The sequence below is a fragment of the Strongyloides ratti genome (assembly GCF_001040885.1).
Source record: "Strongyloides ratti genome assembly S_ratti_ED321, chromosome : 1".
NCBI lineage: Eukaryota > Metazoa > Nematoda > Chromadorea > Rhabditida > Strongyloididae > Strongyloides > Strongyloides ratti.
In genome coordinates this window covers 6,592,270-6,606,368 of record NC_037307.1, presented here as the reverse complement: position 1 = coordinate 6,606,368, position 14,099 = coordinate 6,592,270, and the positions used below count along the sequence as shown (strand labels likewise).

Below are 14,099 nucleotides of genomic sequence, written 5' to 3'. Positions count from 1 at the left end.
ATATTATTTTGTTATCAACATTTGAATATTAGTTTGTTTAATATTCAAATTTGTAATACATTTGAAATTTTTTGCATCACTGCTTTTTATTATGACTTATTAATTATATTTTTTTTCTAATTAAAACAAAATTTGAATTTTAATATTATATATGCTGAAAACAAATATTTTTGAATATTATCTTTTTTTTACAACGGAAAATGATTTTTTTTGTGAATACTTCAGCTAAAAAGCCTGAAAATGAAACACTTTTGAAAGTTATAAAAAAATTTATTTATTGACTCCATTATATACACTGAAGAACAACTTGTATTCCAGAATAAAACTGTGAATCACTTTAATATTCAAATATTACAACATTAAATTGTAATATATCATTTTTTTGAATATTATTTTTGCCTATAAATATTCTTGCATCGTATGATAAAATAATTATAGCTATTCTATATTCATATACATTCAATCATGTTGTGAATTTTAAAGATCCAATTACAAGAGGAGTACGACATTACTCCCAGATGAGTAGCGTATTAACAATTAATTTTTTTTAATAAATTTTTATGTATGAAAAAGAATAAAAAAATTCATTTTTATTATTCATGTTAAATATGTCGTTAAAATAAAAAGAAATTTGATCAATTTTAGAGTTGGTTTCATATTAATTTTATGCAAAATAAAAGTAATATATTTTTTTTATGTTTGTAGTTTTTAGAAAATTGAAACAATATAATTGAACATTAAAAAGTTTCACGTACTAAAATTTGTTTTTCATTTAAATATAATTTATTATAATGTTCAAAGTTTAAAAATTAGAAAATATTTTTCGTGTTGGGATAATAGAAATAGATAATAAATAGCAAAACACAAAAAATTATGTATAAAAAAATATCTTACAAAAATTGGCTGCAGATTAAACAATTTCTGAAACATAAAACAAAAATTTTATAAGTTTAAATTGAAGAAATAATTAAGAAGTCATCAATTATAAGTTTTTCAATTTTCTCTACTGGCTTCAAGTGGTTGAAAACCATAAGTTTGATGGAAGTGTTATTATAACTTTTTTAAACAATTATGGTTATCAGTATCATTTTACTCATTTAAATCTTCAAAACTTTTTAAGAAAAAAGTTTAGAATGTTTAATGTTATAAACTACAATTTGTCATTAGGCAAAATTTTTAACTGTAAAAAAAATATATATAGCTTAGTAAAAATATAAGGACTTTTTCAATCAGTAAGCTGTTTATGATGTATTTATAGTCATTTGTAAAATAAAAATACATTTAAAAGTAAACATTTTCCTTGACATAGTGTATTATTTTTAATATATAATTTTCTTTTTTTCTTTTCGTCGACATCACTTTTAATATATTATAATTTGTTTACATTCATAACCATATTTAGGTTTTTCTTTGAAGTTTACTCAAGTAATTTAAATTTTCACGTAATGTTATTTTTCATTGAATATTTAATAAATTATTTTTATTATTAAATTATCTTAATGACTTTTAGCTTATTTATTGAATTATTTTAATATTTCATTACTGATTTTTTTTTTTCTTTTAAAAAAGAAAAATTTATTAATTTTTTAATATTATTTATAGAAAATTAATTTTAATTTTATAGAATATTGTATACATTATACTGATACTTATTGTACCTAAACCACACGGTAGCTGAATATATTTTTTTAATTTCGCATGTGTTTCAATTTGGGATATTTAAAATAATAGACATCAAAGTCTATTCATAAGACTAATCACCACCCAATGAGTGTCTTTATTCCAATATATATAAAACAAGGCTAGTTTATTCGTCACCGGTATCTTTTCTTATCAATTATAGCTCTACATAACGTTTGATACTTTTTTTAGTTTGATAAGATATTATCTAATATTTATATTTTAAAATTTACAATTTCTAATATTATATTTAATAAAAAAAATGATGTTTCACGATGTAACAGATTCTGGGAAGGATACGAGTGATAACGAGGATACAGGTTTGTTAAATATTGTTTAAAATAATATTTTATTTATGTTTAGATATATGTAGAGTATGCCGTCTTTCTGGTGATGAGCCTTTATATTATCCTTGTAAATGTATTGGAACAATAAAATATGTTCATCAGAAATGTTTAACAGAATGGTTGAAGCATAGTAAAAAAGAGGCATGTGAGTTATGCAATCATAAATTTTCTTTCAAACCTATTTACAAGGCGGATATGCCGTCATCACTACCATTAACGGTAATGTTTAAAGGTATGTTATTTTTATTAATTATTATGGATTATTTAAATATATATTTTATTAGGGATGAATAAATTTATTCAGAAAGCTTTAAAAACGGCAATGACATATATTATTGTCTCAATATGTTGGACAATAGTAGTGCCATTTATGTCTTTTAGATTATATTCACTCTTTTTTAATCTGGATTATCATTATTTATTACCAAAAATAACAGATGATGAATTTATCAAAGCAATTGCAAGAGATGTATCACTAGGTTGGATTGTAATGCTTATTATGTTAGGAGGTTTCTTTAGTTTTTTATGGATTAAAGAACAAATAATGCAAAGTGCTCCGCATGATTTTATTAATTTACCAGAACGGCAACATGATGTTGTTGAAATTGATCCATTACATTTAATCAATAATGTTTTAGAAAATAATACAAATAGAAATGAATCTCAAGATGACAATAATATATATGGTGTTAATGGAGTACATAATTTAGAAAATTTAGAATTTATGTTTGAAAATAATGCTAATTTAAATAACATGGAAAATTTAACTGAAAATGATAATGAAGAAGGACAAGCAACTGACGTTTTTGATGAGATACCTCATTTAAATGTTGGTGATAGTATTGAAGATTTAACAAACGATGATATTAATACACATGTAGAACAAGTTCAATGGGTAGATGAAGATGATAATTTAGAAGATGAAAATATTTTTCAAGAAAATAATGTAAATAATATTAACGAAAGAGAAAATTTTTTTAATAATGAAGAAAATGTACCTAATCAAATAAATGAACCTGATGTCGTAAGAAGATTTCGTGGAGAAAATATAGAAGATGAGAATAACGAAGATTGGGGTGATCGAGGTGATGAGTTTACCTGGAGAAGATTTCTTGGCTTTGATGGAAGTTTTTTGTTTCTTGGTCATATTGCTTGGGTTTTAGGTATAACTGCTATAATAACTGTTTTATTTGCTACTTTACCATACAAAGTTGGTATGTCATTTTTTCCAATGGATTTAATTCCTGATCACTTAAAAGCATTTGAAGCAATTGCTGGAATTTCAGCTGGTTATGTAATGGGCATGATTGGAATGTTTGTTATACATTCAGTATCTGGATTTTTAAGATATGATCGAATTTACAAAATATCAGGAATAGCTTATCTTCTTGTAAAAGTAGTAATGTTAATTATAATTGAAATAGTTGTTTTTCCATTATTTTCCGGAATTTTGCTTGATATGAGTTCACTTGCTGCAAATGGTGCAACATTAAGTGATAAAGCATCTTTTCTTCAAGATATGCCTTGGGCTTTTGTTATTACAAGATGGACATTTGGAATGAATTTTATTTTTTATTCTGCTTCTATAATAATGAATTTAAGAGATTTACTTAGACCTGAAGTTTTGTGGTTTATTAGAAATTTAAACGATCCAGATTTTAATCCAATTCATGAAATGATTGAACAACCATTAATAAAACATGCTCGTAGAACTACGCTTTCAATATTTATATTTTCATTGCTTGTTTTACTTGTAACTTTCTTCCCATTGACAATAATTTCAAAAATTCTTCCATCAATTTTACCTTTTAGAATTTATCTATACAAAGATGTTGAATTGGTAACAGATTATGCATATGAATTATTTATCCTTAATTATGTTTTACCAAATATTTTAACTCATTTTAATGCCAGAGCATTTACAAAATCTATTGCTAAAGTTATTTGTCTTACAATTGGAAAATATCTTGGCTTATTAGATTATCTTTTAGCACCAGAAGATCGAACATTATTTAATGATGACAATGAAGATAGAATTCACTTCCCTCCAGAACTAGGAATGGAAAATCAATTCGAAGAATTACATTTAGGTATGCAGCATCATGCACTACAATTAAATCAACGTGAACGTAAAAATCAAACAAATAAAGAAGTCATTAGACCAAATTATTTCAAGTTAAGAATTATTGCATTGATATTATGTGGTTGCATAACGGTTATAACAATAGCTCTAGGGTTTTATGTTTTACCAACAATCGTAGGAAGATTTATTTTTGTTGCAGCTTTAGGTTTTGAAAATGTTCACGAATTTTATACATTTGGTATAGGTATATTTGCTTTGTGGCCACTTTTCCGTGGATCAATTGTAGCTTATGAATGGGCTATGATGGGTTGGGATCATATTTTAAAGACAATAAAATCGTTTGCAAAAATAACTTTAAATATTATTTTTGCTGCGATACCAATTATTGTTATATTTCCAATTTTATTTGGTTATTACATTTACAGTGTAATTGTAGTTCCGTATCGTCTTTATTTTCACCATCAAACTATTGTTTTTCATGTAGGACAATATTATGCTAATGGTTTTGTACTTTGTAAAGCAATATGTTCATTTATAACAATTGGTCCAGAGTGGTGGTTTAAAAATGCTTTAGAAAATTTGTATTTCCGTGGTTTACGTAATATACGATTAAAAGAATTTTATGTGGACATTGTATTACCATTAGCTGCTTTCATTCTTTTTCAAGTTTCCTTCCCAGTGATTCTTGCAGAAGTTGCCTTTCTATTTACGGGAAGTAGTGTGTACGAACGAATATACTTGTCATTTTTAATGCCCCTGGTATTTTTATCTCTACAACTTGTCATTTGCTTTGTTTTTTGGCAATATAATAAATGGAGGAAATTATCACAAAAAATAAGAAATGAACAATATTTAATTGGAAAAGAACTTGTCAATTATGATAACTTAAAATAAACATTTATTTTTAATTTTAAAAAAAAGAACAAATTGTAAACATAGTGAATACCTGGGTATATTTTATTTGTATAGTCTATTTCTTAATAAATTCTTTGGCTAGAAGTCGCTGACACGTCCTTTTCGCTCCCAATCTCCAAAGCGTGTTGGTTCGGGCCCTTGAGGTCCTCCAATTTCTCCTGTTTCTTCATTATAGTATTTACTTTTTGGTTTAGAATCTGTAACTTCATCAAGTTTCCCTGCAATTTGCTCATTTAAAGATTTCTTCTTTTTATCATCATTTTTTGTATCTATCGGTTTCTGGAAACGATAAACTGATGTTGAAAATAATTGTTTTTTAAAAATTTGTCTCAATGCAAGCATTATACCTATTCTTAACTATTAAAATTTAGTAGAAAAAAAAATATTTCAAAGAAAATACTTATATACATATATATTTTTAAAATTTAATAAATTATTAAACAGACAATATTTCTTTAAGTTTAGGAACAAATTTTAAAAATACTTCAGACCAAAATTCAGGTGAATCATTAGAAGAAAGATCAGTGTTTACAAAAATTTGCTTCCCCGGAAAAGCTTTTGACAATTTCAAATTTAAACTCTCAACATACATTTGACTACTAGCTCCTGGTGAAAAGTCAAGTATTGTTGATTTTCCAAAATTTCCCATCGTCATAATATCAATTTCATTTCTTTTACCAATAAAAATTATATAACAGGATTCTAAAACAATTACTTTTACATTTAAAGTACAGGCCTCCAACTCCAATTGAAAGTCAATTGATGATTGAGTATTATTTTCCATATCTTTTAAAAAACATTATTTAATGAAAGCAATAATAAAAAAATATATAGAAGGTATTCTACCTTTGTTTTTTTTTTTTGTTTTAAAACCTAAAGACTTTTATTGTTATTAATAATATACATCATCTCATTGACCTAATCATTTTTAAAATTTTTGCAGAACTATAAAGTATAGATTTACCAATACCAGCTGATAAAGCATTTTTAATTGTTTGATTTCTTGATGATTTTGCAACAATATTACTTGTCGTTCTCCTTAATATTACATCAAAATCTGTTCTGTTAGCAAGTGAAAATGATATCTCTTCAACATCCTTGCGTTCATTATCCTTTTTTCTCCATATTTTTTGTATATTATCTATAATTCCTAATGGAAGTAGATTAATTCTATGATAAATAGCCTGTGTAGTATTATCCTGTTCACATTTATTAGAAAGAATTGTAACTCTTGGATCTTTTTCTAGTAAAGGTTTATAAATTTCAATAAATTTATCATAACCACCACGAACAATTTTATTAACTTTATCTTTATCCTCTCCAATTATCTGTCTAAAATCACCATTATATGAGATACCAACTAGATGTTTAAATAAATCTTCAAAAGTAAATGTATCTTCGACCATTAATAAGGCAAATTGTAAAGCTGATATACGATTAATTTCAACTGCTTCTTTTATCTTTTCTGTAGGTTTCACTACATTTAAAATAGGTTTCTGCATCCTTCCAGCAACATATAACCAGTTCCAATCAAGTAAATCTTGTAAGATATTATCTGTTGATATAATACCATATTTTATCATTCTATTATTATATTCTACTCGGGTATTGTAATAAACTCGAGCACCAAATTTTGTCTGAATCTCTGTAACACGTTTTGGTCCTAACTTACGTAAAAATGAATAATGACCAGGATTTTGATTAATATTATCAATATGAAATTTCAATGGATCATTTGTAACAACAATGAAATCAACCATTTTGTCACTCATTTTATTACCACTTTGTGGTATAGCGCCAGATCCATAGGCAAATACAAAATCTGCAGTATCAAGTGGAATACATCCTATAAGTTCTAAGTATTCAGATTTTATAGAAGAAAAGGAATCCATAAAAAATAAAATGATTAGCTTATTTTTTTAGAAAACATTTCTCCAATAATATAAATAATATCGTTGTGAGTATCATGACTTTTATTTAAAGAAATAAATTAAAAAACAAAAAAAAAATTATAATAAAGAAATTGAAATAACATTTATATTTTCATATGGTCTACCACTTTTTTCTTGAGTTTGAACTTTATTAATTGAATTAACAACATTGAAACCATCAATTACAGAACCAAACAAAGTATTTTTACCGTCTAACCATTCTGTAGGTGCTACTGTAATAAAAAATTGTGAACCATTAGTATTTGGACCTGCATTAGCCATACCTAATTTGTATGGTGCATCAAATTTAAGTGAATGATGAAATTCATCCTCAAACTCTCCACCCCAGATACTTTCTCCACCAGTTCCTTTTCCTGTTGGATCACCTGTTTGAATGATAAAATTTTTAATTACTCTATGGAAAATATGACCATCATAATAACCATTGTAAGCATGTGTACAAAAATTTTGAACTGCTTTTGGGCATTCATTCAAAAATAGTTGAACATGAATGTCACCTTTAGATGTATGAATAATGGCTTTTTCTCTTATTTCACTTGAATCAGTTATTATTTCATTTAAAACAACAGGTTTAACAATTTCTTCTACCATTTTTTCATTTACAATATCTCTATTATCAGTACTATTCTTATCATCTCTTGTTGATGGTTCACAATTAGTAAAAAGATAAAATCTATTTTTGGATAAAGCTGAAGCAACAATCAAAGGATCTGGTTCAGATGCTTTTTCTGACAAATCTTTACACTGATCAGTTCTTACTGTAGCAACACTTTGCATCAAATGTTCATTAAATGGATGAGCATTACAAATATCTACCGAACAAAATCTCATAACTTCTGAAGTTCCAATCATTCTTAATACTAATTTATCAAAAATATTAACCATCTTGATTCCAAACATACATGGATAAACAAGAATAGTATTATTATAGTCAAATTTCATTTTAATTGTATAAACAATATAATTATCATTTAAAATTTCTTTCTCAACAGCTTTTTTTCTAGCTAGATCCATTGAAGAAATATTTAATTCTTCATAATCAAGAGGATTTTTTTCACAAAATTCTAGTGATTCATCGAAAACAGATAACAATTTTCCTGAAAGTGTTTTAAAAACACGATATTTAAAATCTGATGAAAAAGTGGCAAAATATTGCCCATTTGAAGAACAGCATATATTGTATACTTTGACTTTTTCTTTCATATGTATTAAAAGATCTGTTGATAATTTTGATGAAAATTTTACATCACTATCAGGAAATTCAAAGTTCCGCTGAATACCACTCCAATATTCTAATATTCCTTTAGAATCTACTGATATAGCAATGTCAAGTGTTGGAGAATAAGTTATTTTAGTGTATGGAGATCTATGCATTCTTTCAAAAATCTTCAAAATATTTTTACTATCACTACTATCAAACACATATACAGTACCAGTTTCAATATCTGAAACAGCTAATGCTTTTATAACATCTCTACTTCTATCAAGCCATGCGCAAGAAAAAGGCTTAAATGAAAAAGACAAAATATTTGTCATATCAAAATTTGAAACATCGAAAATTTTAGCACTTTTGTCTTCAGTTGACAAAGTTGCCAATAATGTACCGTTGTGATTATCTTGAAGATCAATAAACTCATGTGAATGGCATTTATATGCTTTTACAAATTCAATACCTTGATGATGTGTCTTTTTCCAGAATTTTAATATACCGTCTTTTGAAGCTGTTATAATAAAATCTGTAAGAGTAGATAAAACATGTGTGATATTACTACGATGCATAAAGGATTTTTCATAAGAATCACACTTTGGTAATTCTTTTAAATATGATTCTACCTCACTTGCTGATGGGATATTCTTAATTTTTCTTTTCTTTGATTTAATTTTTTTTACTGACTCTGTATTTGAATCCATAGTTCTTCTAAAATTAAAAATATTTCCTTAACGGGTCTTTAATTCAAGTAAAGTATTGGGAAGGATGAAATACCAAAAATGAAAAGTAGAAAATATTTTATAGTTTATGTAAAAAAAAACAAAGATAAGGCCGAAACGATCATAATTTACAAACAAACAATACCTTTAAATTATTATCACTAACATGGGAATTGTAATGCTTTTGTTTTGTTTAGATTATTTGAACGCGTTATTTATATATTTTTTACACTCAATAACCTCTTTACCTTCTTTATTAGGCACAGTTTCAATATCCTTAGCTTTTAACCACTCTCTCAATTCATTAATTTCGTATCTCAAATTCTCAGAAATTACTTCAAGAGGAATATAAACTTGATAAGCACTTAAAATAATTTTTAAAGCATTGCACCTTTCTCTATCCAAATAAATATTTATTAAATGTTTTGATGTTGCATCAGGTGATTGATGATATAATTCAAAAAACCGAGGGTATATTTTATACTTTAAAGCATGAAATACACCCAAAGCAAATCTTACCACTTTGTTATTTTTTTTATCACGTGTTAAATTTTGCATCCACTTATTGATATCTGGAATAACAATTATAAATAAACAATAATATATTGAAATAAACATACCCATTGGATTATTAGTATACAAAAGAAATAAAAGATTATAACCGAAAAAATTAGCTTCATTGTTTGTATTTGGATTCAATGAATATAACTGACGTAATTGTTGCTGAGATTGATTAAATTCTTCCTTATCGCCATTCTCAATAGCCACTTTTGCACATTCTTCATAAACATAAATGGCGAAAGGATTTCTAATATTTTGTACACATAAATCTTGGCGAATAGATTTTAACTGACCACCAGCATAATCATAATTTTTTGTTTTGTAATATTTACCTAGCACATGATTAATAGACTTTTTTAAAACAGCTTCTGGCCTTACTTGATCTGGTCGTGGTCTCTGAAAAAGACAACAAAATATTATAAATATAATCATCATATTATACATACCTCAGTTAAACGTAGATACCTCCTTTCCAATTCAGTTGATGTTCCAACAAAATTCTCATCCATGCTAATTTCTGAAAATTTATATGAATTGTTACCTTTAGTGTCTAAAAAGTAAATTGGACTTGAATTATTTGTTGGAAAGAATTTTATTGGAGAAATTGTATTATTTTTTCCAAGTTCAGTTGCAAACCTTTTCGCCCTTTTTTCTTTTAATTTATCAGCAACTGGTCCGTTAATTTGATCATCCTTTAAATTCTTACTTTTATTTTTAGTTATTTTTGCACCAGATAATAAAATATCAGGACCAGTAAAATTTGAATCCAAAGACATACCTACCATAGACTTTTTTGCTGGCATATTAACAGGTGGAGCTGGACGTTTTTGAGTTTTCGAAAAACTAAATGTTTCGAAAATAAAACCAACTTCGTGTGGTAATGGCTCACTATCCCAGTTAACAGCCTTTGTTGCACCGGATTCTATTAAAGGAGTAACACGTTCTTCTAAATAATTTAACAACTTATGCTTCTGATTAGGATTTGGAAGAGATTTGAAGGCGCGCAAAATATAATTACGTAAGGGTGGATGACTAACTTTCGAAATCAAGGGGTAATCACAATCTTCATTTACAAGTTGGGAAGGAAGCAATAATCCAACAGGTTTCTTTGTTGGATTAAATTTAATTGTAGGTACACCTGGTGCTAAAATTATATTAATTTTATTTATGAATAGTATAAAAAATACTCATTTACCTTGGGTACCATTTTGAAAAAATGTTTTTGCTTTATTATTGCCCAAATAATTTTGTTGTGAAATTTCAGATACTGTATTTTGAACTGAAGGAGGTAAGAGACCCTTACTAATGGTGCCTCTAGCTTGATATTGAACCTTGCCTAAATTGTTACCTACTTTTGGTTTAACAAACGATAAATTTGGTTTTTGAGAATTATATAATGATAAATCTAATGTAGGGAAACCTGCTTGGATATTATTATGGCCCGCAGTACTTATTCCTGAATAATATGGTTGATAATGAGGACCGTAGGGGAATCCGACAGGTGGTGTAAAACTCATTCCACCATTAACAACAGGATCTGTCTCTGCGCCTATTTTTTGGAGTGCTCTTTGAGCAGCAATCCACGCAGGGTTTTCAGAATTACTAAACTTGTCAGCTGACATGTTGAAATAAAATGTAACATATAAAAGAATAAAAAAAAAAACTCCTAAAACGTTAAGTTTTTGTTTCAAAATTTCCTACTTTTCTTGGTATGACAATAGAAAGAAATATTTGTACAAAATTATAACTTAAAAAATAAAACTCTAAATAGAAAATTGAATACAACACAAAAACAATAGATACTGTGAATGTTTTGTTGTGTGAGATCAAATATTATAAAAAGTATTAATGTCGGGTAACATTTTTCCAAATAATCAATATAAGATTGTTAGAGAGGCGTTAACAAAGTTGTGTACTACTATTTTTAACACAGTTTATTTAGTGATTGAAATACGTCGTTTCCTAGCAACAACATTTCAATGGCCTGTTATGTTTTAAGCTTGCCACTTTATTAATTACAATTTTAACATTTTATTAACCTATTTTAAATCTTCTTAAATTTTTTATTATTATGGATGGTGAAGTTAGCAATGTAAAAGTTTGTGTAAGATGTAGACCATTAAGTAAAAAAGAAATTGAACATAATGAAAAAATTGCAGTATTTGTAAATAAAATTGAAAAAAATATAACAGTTAAAAATGTTAACAATCCAGAGGTATTTTTATTTTACATTAAATTATTTATTTTTTTTTTAAAGGAAACATCAAAAACATTTACATTTGATGAAATATTTGATGTAGATTCTAGTCAAATAACTGTATACAATACAGTTGCTCGACCTATAGTTGAAAATGTATTAAAAGGTTACAATGGAACAATTTTTGCATATGGACAAACGGGAACTGGAAAAACCTATACAATGACTGGTATTCCAGATATACCAGAGCAACAAGGAATTATACCAAATTCATTTGCTCATATATTTGATCACATATCTAAGTGTAAAGATGACAAAACTTTTTTAGTACGAGTATCATTTTTAGAAATTTATAATGAAGAGATTCGTGATTTATTGATAAAAGAAAATAGTAAAAATTTGGAAATGAAAGAAAGACCTGATATAGGTGTATATGTTAAAGATTTAACTACTGTCACTGTTTCAAATGCTGACAATATGTTTAAAATAATGGAAATAGGATCTAAAAATAGAAGTATTGGTGCTACAAATATGAATGAACATTCATCAAGATCGCATGCTTTATTTACTGTTACCATTGAATGTTCGGAAATGATTGGAAATACTCAGCATTTAATACAAGGAAAATTACATCTAGTTGATTTAGCTGGATCTGAAAGGCAATCGAAAACAGGTGTAACTGGAATTAGATTAAAGGAAGCTTCAAAAATTAATTTAAGTTTAAGTACATTGGGAAATGTTATAAGTGCGTTAGTTGATCCAAAAAGTACTCATATACCATATAGGAACAGTAAATTAACAAGGTTATTACAAGATTCTCTTGGTGGTAATTCAAAGACCTTAATGATTGCTAATATAGGACCTGTTGGTTATAATTACGATGAAACAATTAGTACTCTAAGATATGCAAATAGAGCTAAAAATATAAAGAATGTTGTTAAAATTAACGAAGATCCTAAAGATGCTTTATTGCGAAAGTTTCAACAGGAAATTGAATTATTACGAAAACAATTGGAAGGAGGTGAAATTGACAATAGTGAAACAAGTGATCAAGAATTAGATGAAATTACTCCACAATCAGAAGTAAATGTTGAAGCTTGTGATGATCGTTGGAATGAAAAAATTGCAGAAAAAGAAGCTGAAATAAGACAAATTCGTTCAGATTTGGAGAAACAAATAGGAGTTACTGATGGTGAAAGAGAGAAATTAATCCTAGAACTTCAATCTAAAGAAGATGAACTAGAAAAAAGTCGTAAAGAGCATAATGCTTTAAAAGCAAAGTTACATCAAATTGAAAAGAATTTAATTATAGGTGGTGAGAATTTACTTGAGAAAGCTGAAATTCAGGCAAAATTGTTGGAGGAAAGTAACATTGAATTAGAACAATCTAGACAAAGTGAAGAAGAATTAAGAAAAGTATTAAAAGAAAAAGAAGCTGAAAGATTAGATATTGAAGAAAAATATTCATCCTTGCAGGAAGAAGCTAATGGCAAAACAAAAAAACTTAAAAAAGTGTGGACTTTACTTTGTGATGCTAAAGAGGAATTAAAGGATGTCCAAGAAGAACATCAGAGAGAAATGGAATTACTATTGGATAATGTTAGGCAATTGAGAAGAGAATTGATGTTGTATTTAACTATTATTGATAATTACATTCCAGAAGAGTATTTAGAATTAATAGAAAAACATGTATCATGGAATGAAGAAATAGGCGAATGGCAATTAAGAGGCATTGCATACACAGGAAACAACATGAGGTCTACAAAGGGTGTCGTACCAAAAGTGGTAAAAAGAGAAGATTCTCAAATGAAAAATGTTTATCTTAGTTATGCAAATATTTTAGGTGCAATGACACATCCTCCATCTATGGCTTCAAGAACCAAAGCTCGATTAAAAAGTGCCAAAAAAGAACGTAGTGATGCTGCATTGAAAGCATTATTAGACTAAGTATTTTTTTTTGTTTGGTATTTATTTTTAATGAAATCTAAATTATATTCACATTCATATTTGTTGTTGTCTGTATTTAAATGTTCACATTTTTGTGTTTGTAATTATATAATATATTTTATTTAATAATAAAATATTGAAATTTTAAATATATTCTAGATGAGTGGAAATTGCATAAAAAAATTTTTATTATCTTTGTAAACGAGGCTTTTACTGTAACTTAAATTTTATTTTAATATATTGATTTACAACTAATAACATTTTATTTTATTTACCAAATTAAATTTTATAAATTAATGATATATCTACGAAATGGGAATTTTCTTGTTTGTAAAAATAAAATTCTATGCTTTTAAAATATAATTTCTAATTATTTTTTGTTTCGATTTATAATAATTTATATAAAATTAGTTATTTAATAGTAAAAATAGTTTAAAGTGCAAAAAAAATTAGTATGCAAATCAAAATAATTTTGTTACCAAAATATC

At 26.6% G+C, this 14,099-nt stretch overlaps 4 protein-coding genes across 4 annotated transcripts; 2 read left to right on the top strand and 2 right to left on the bottom strand.

Annotated features, from left to right (window-relative positions):
• Positions 1-1,945: 1,945 nt before the first annotated feature.
• Positions 1,946-5,004, top strand: SRAE_1000208000 (E3 ubiquitin-protein ligase MARCH6; the record flags this gene model as incomplete). Its single annotated transcript, XM_024649113.1, has 3 exons — positions 1,946-2,000; positions 2,044-2,259; positions 2,312-5,004. The coding sequence occupies 3 exons, from the start codon at positions 1,946-1,948 to the stop codon at positions 5,002-5,004; spliced, it is 2,964 nt and encodes a 987-aa protein (XP_024503023.1).
• A 99-nt stretch (positions 5,005-5,103) lies between these two features.
• On the bottom strand, positions 5,104-6,917 carry SRAE_1000207900 (Mitochondrial translocator assembly and maintenance protein 41 homolog; the record flags this gene model as incomplete). The annotated part of the gene is made up of 3 exons (XM_024649112.1): positions 5,104-5,377; positions 5,472-5,811; positions 5,990-6,917. 3 exons carry the CDS (start codon positions 6,915-6,917, stop codon positions 5,104-5,106), a joined length of 1,542 nt encoding a protein of 513 aa, XP_024503022.1.
• A 117-nt stretch (positions 6,918-7,034) lies between these two features.
• On the bottom strand, positions 7,035-11,089 carry SRAE_1000207800 (WD40 repeat and Cyclophilin-type peptidyl-prolyl cis-trans isomerase domain and SAC3/GANP/Nin1/mts3/eIF-3 p25 family and WD40/YVTN repeat-like-containing domain and WD40-repeat-containing domain-containing protein; the record flags this gene model as incomplete). The annotated part of the gene is made up of 8 exons (XM_024649111.1): positions 7,035-7,189; positions 7,241-7,837; positions 7,880-8,895; positions 9,115-9,389; positions 9,426-9,478; positions 9,527-9,863; positions 9,914-10,611; positions 10,663-11,089. 8 exons carry the CDS (start codon positions 11,087-11,089, stop codon positions 7,035-7,037), a joined length of 3,558 nt encoding a protein of 1,185 aa, XP_024503021.1.
• A 449-nt stretch (positions 11,090-11,538) lies between these two features.
• Positions 11,539-13,611, top strand: SRAE_1000207700 (Kinesin-like protein at 64D; the record flags this gene model as incomplete). The annotated part of the gene is made up of 3 exons (XM_024649110.1): positions 11,539-11,682; positions 11,725-11,968; positions 12,092-13,611. The coding sequence occupies 3 exons, from the start codon at positions 11,539-11,541 to the stop codon at positions 13,609-13,611; spliced, it is 1,908 nt and encodes a 635-aa protein (XP_024503020.1).
• Between the last annotated feature and the right edge of the window lie 488 nt (positions 13,612-14,099).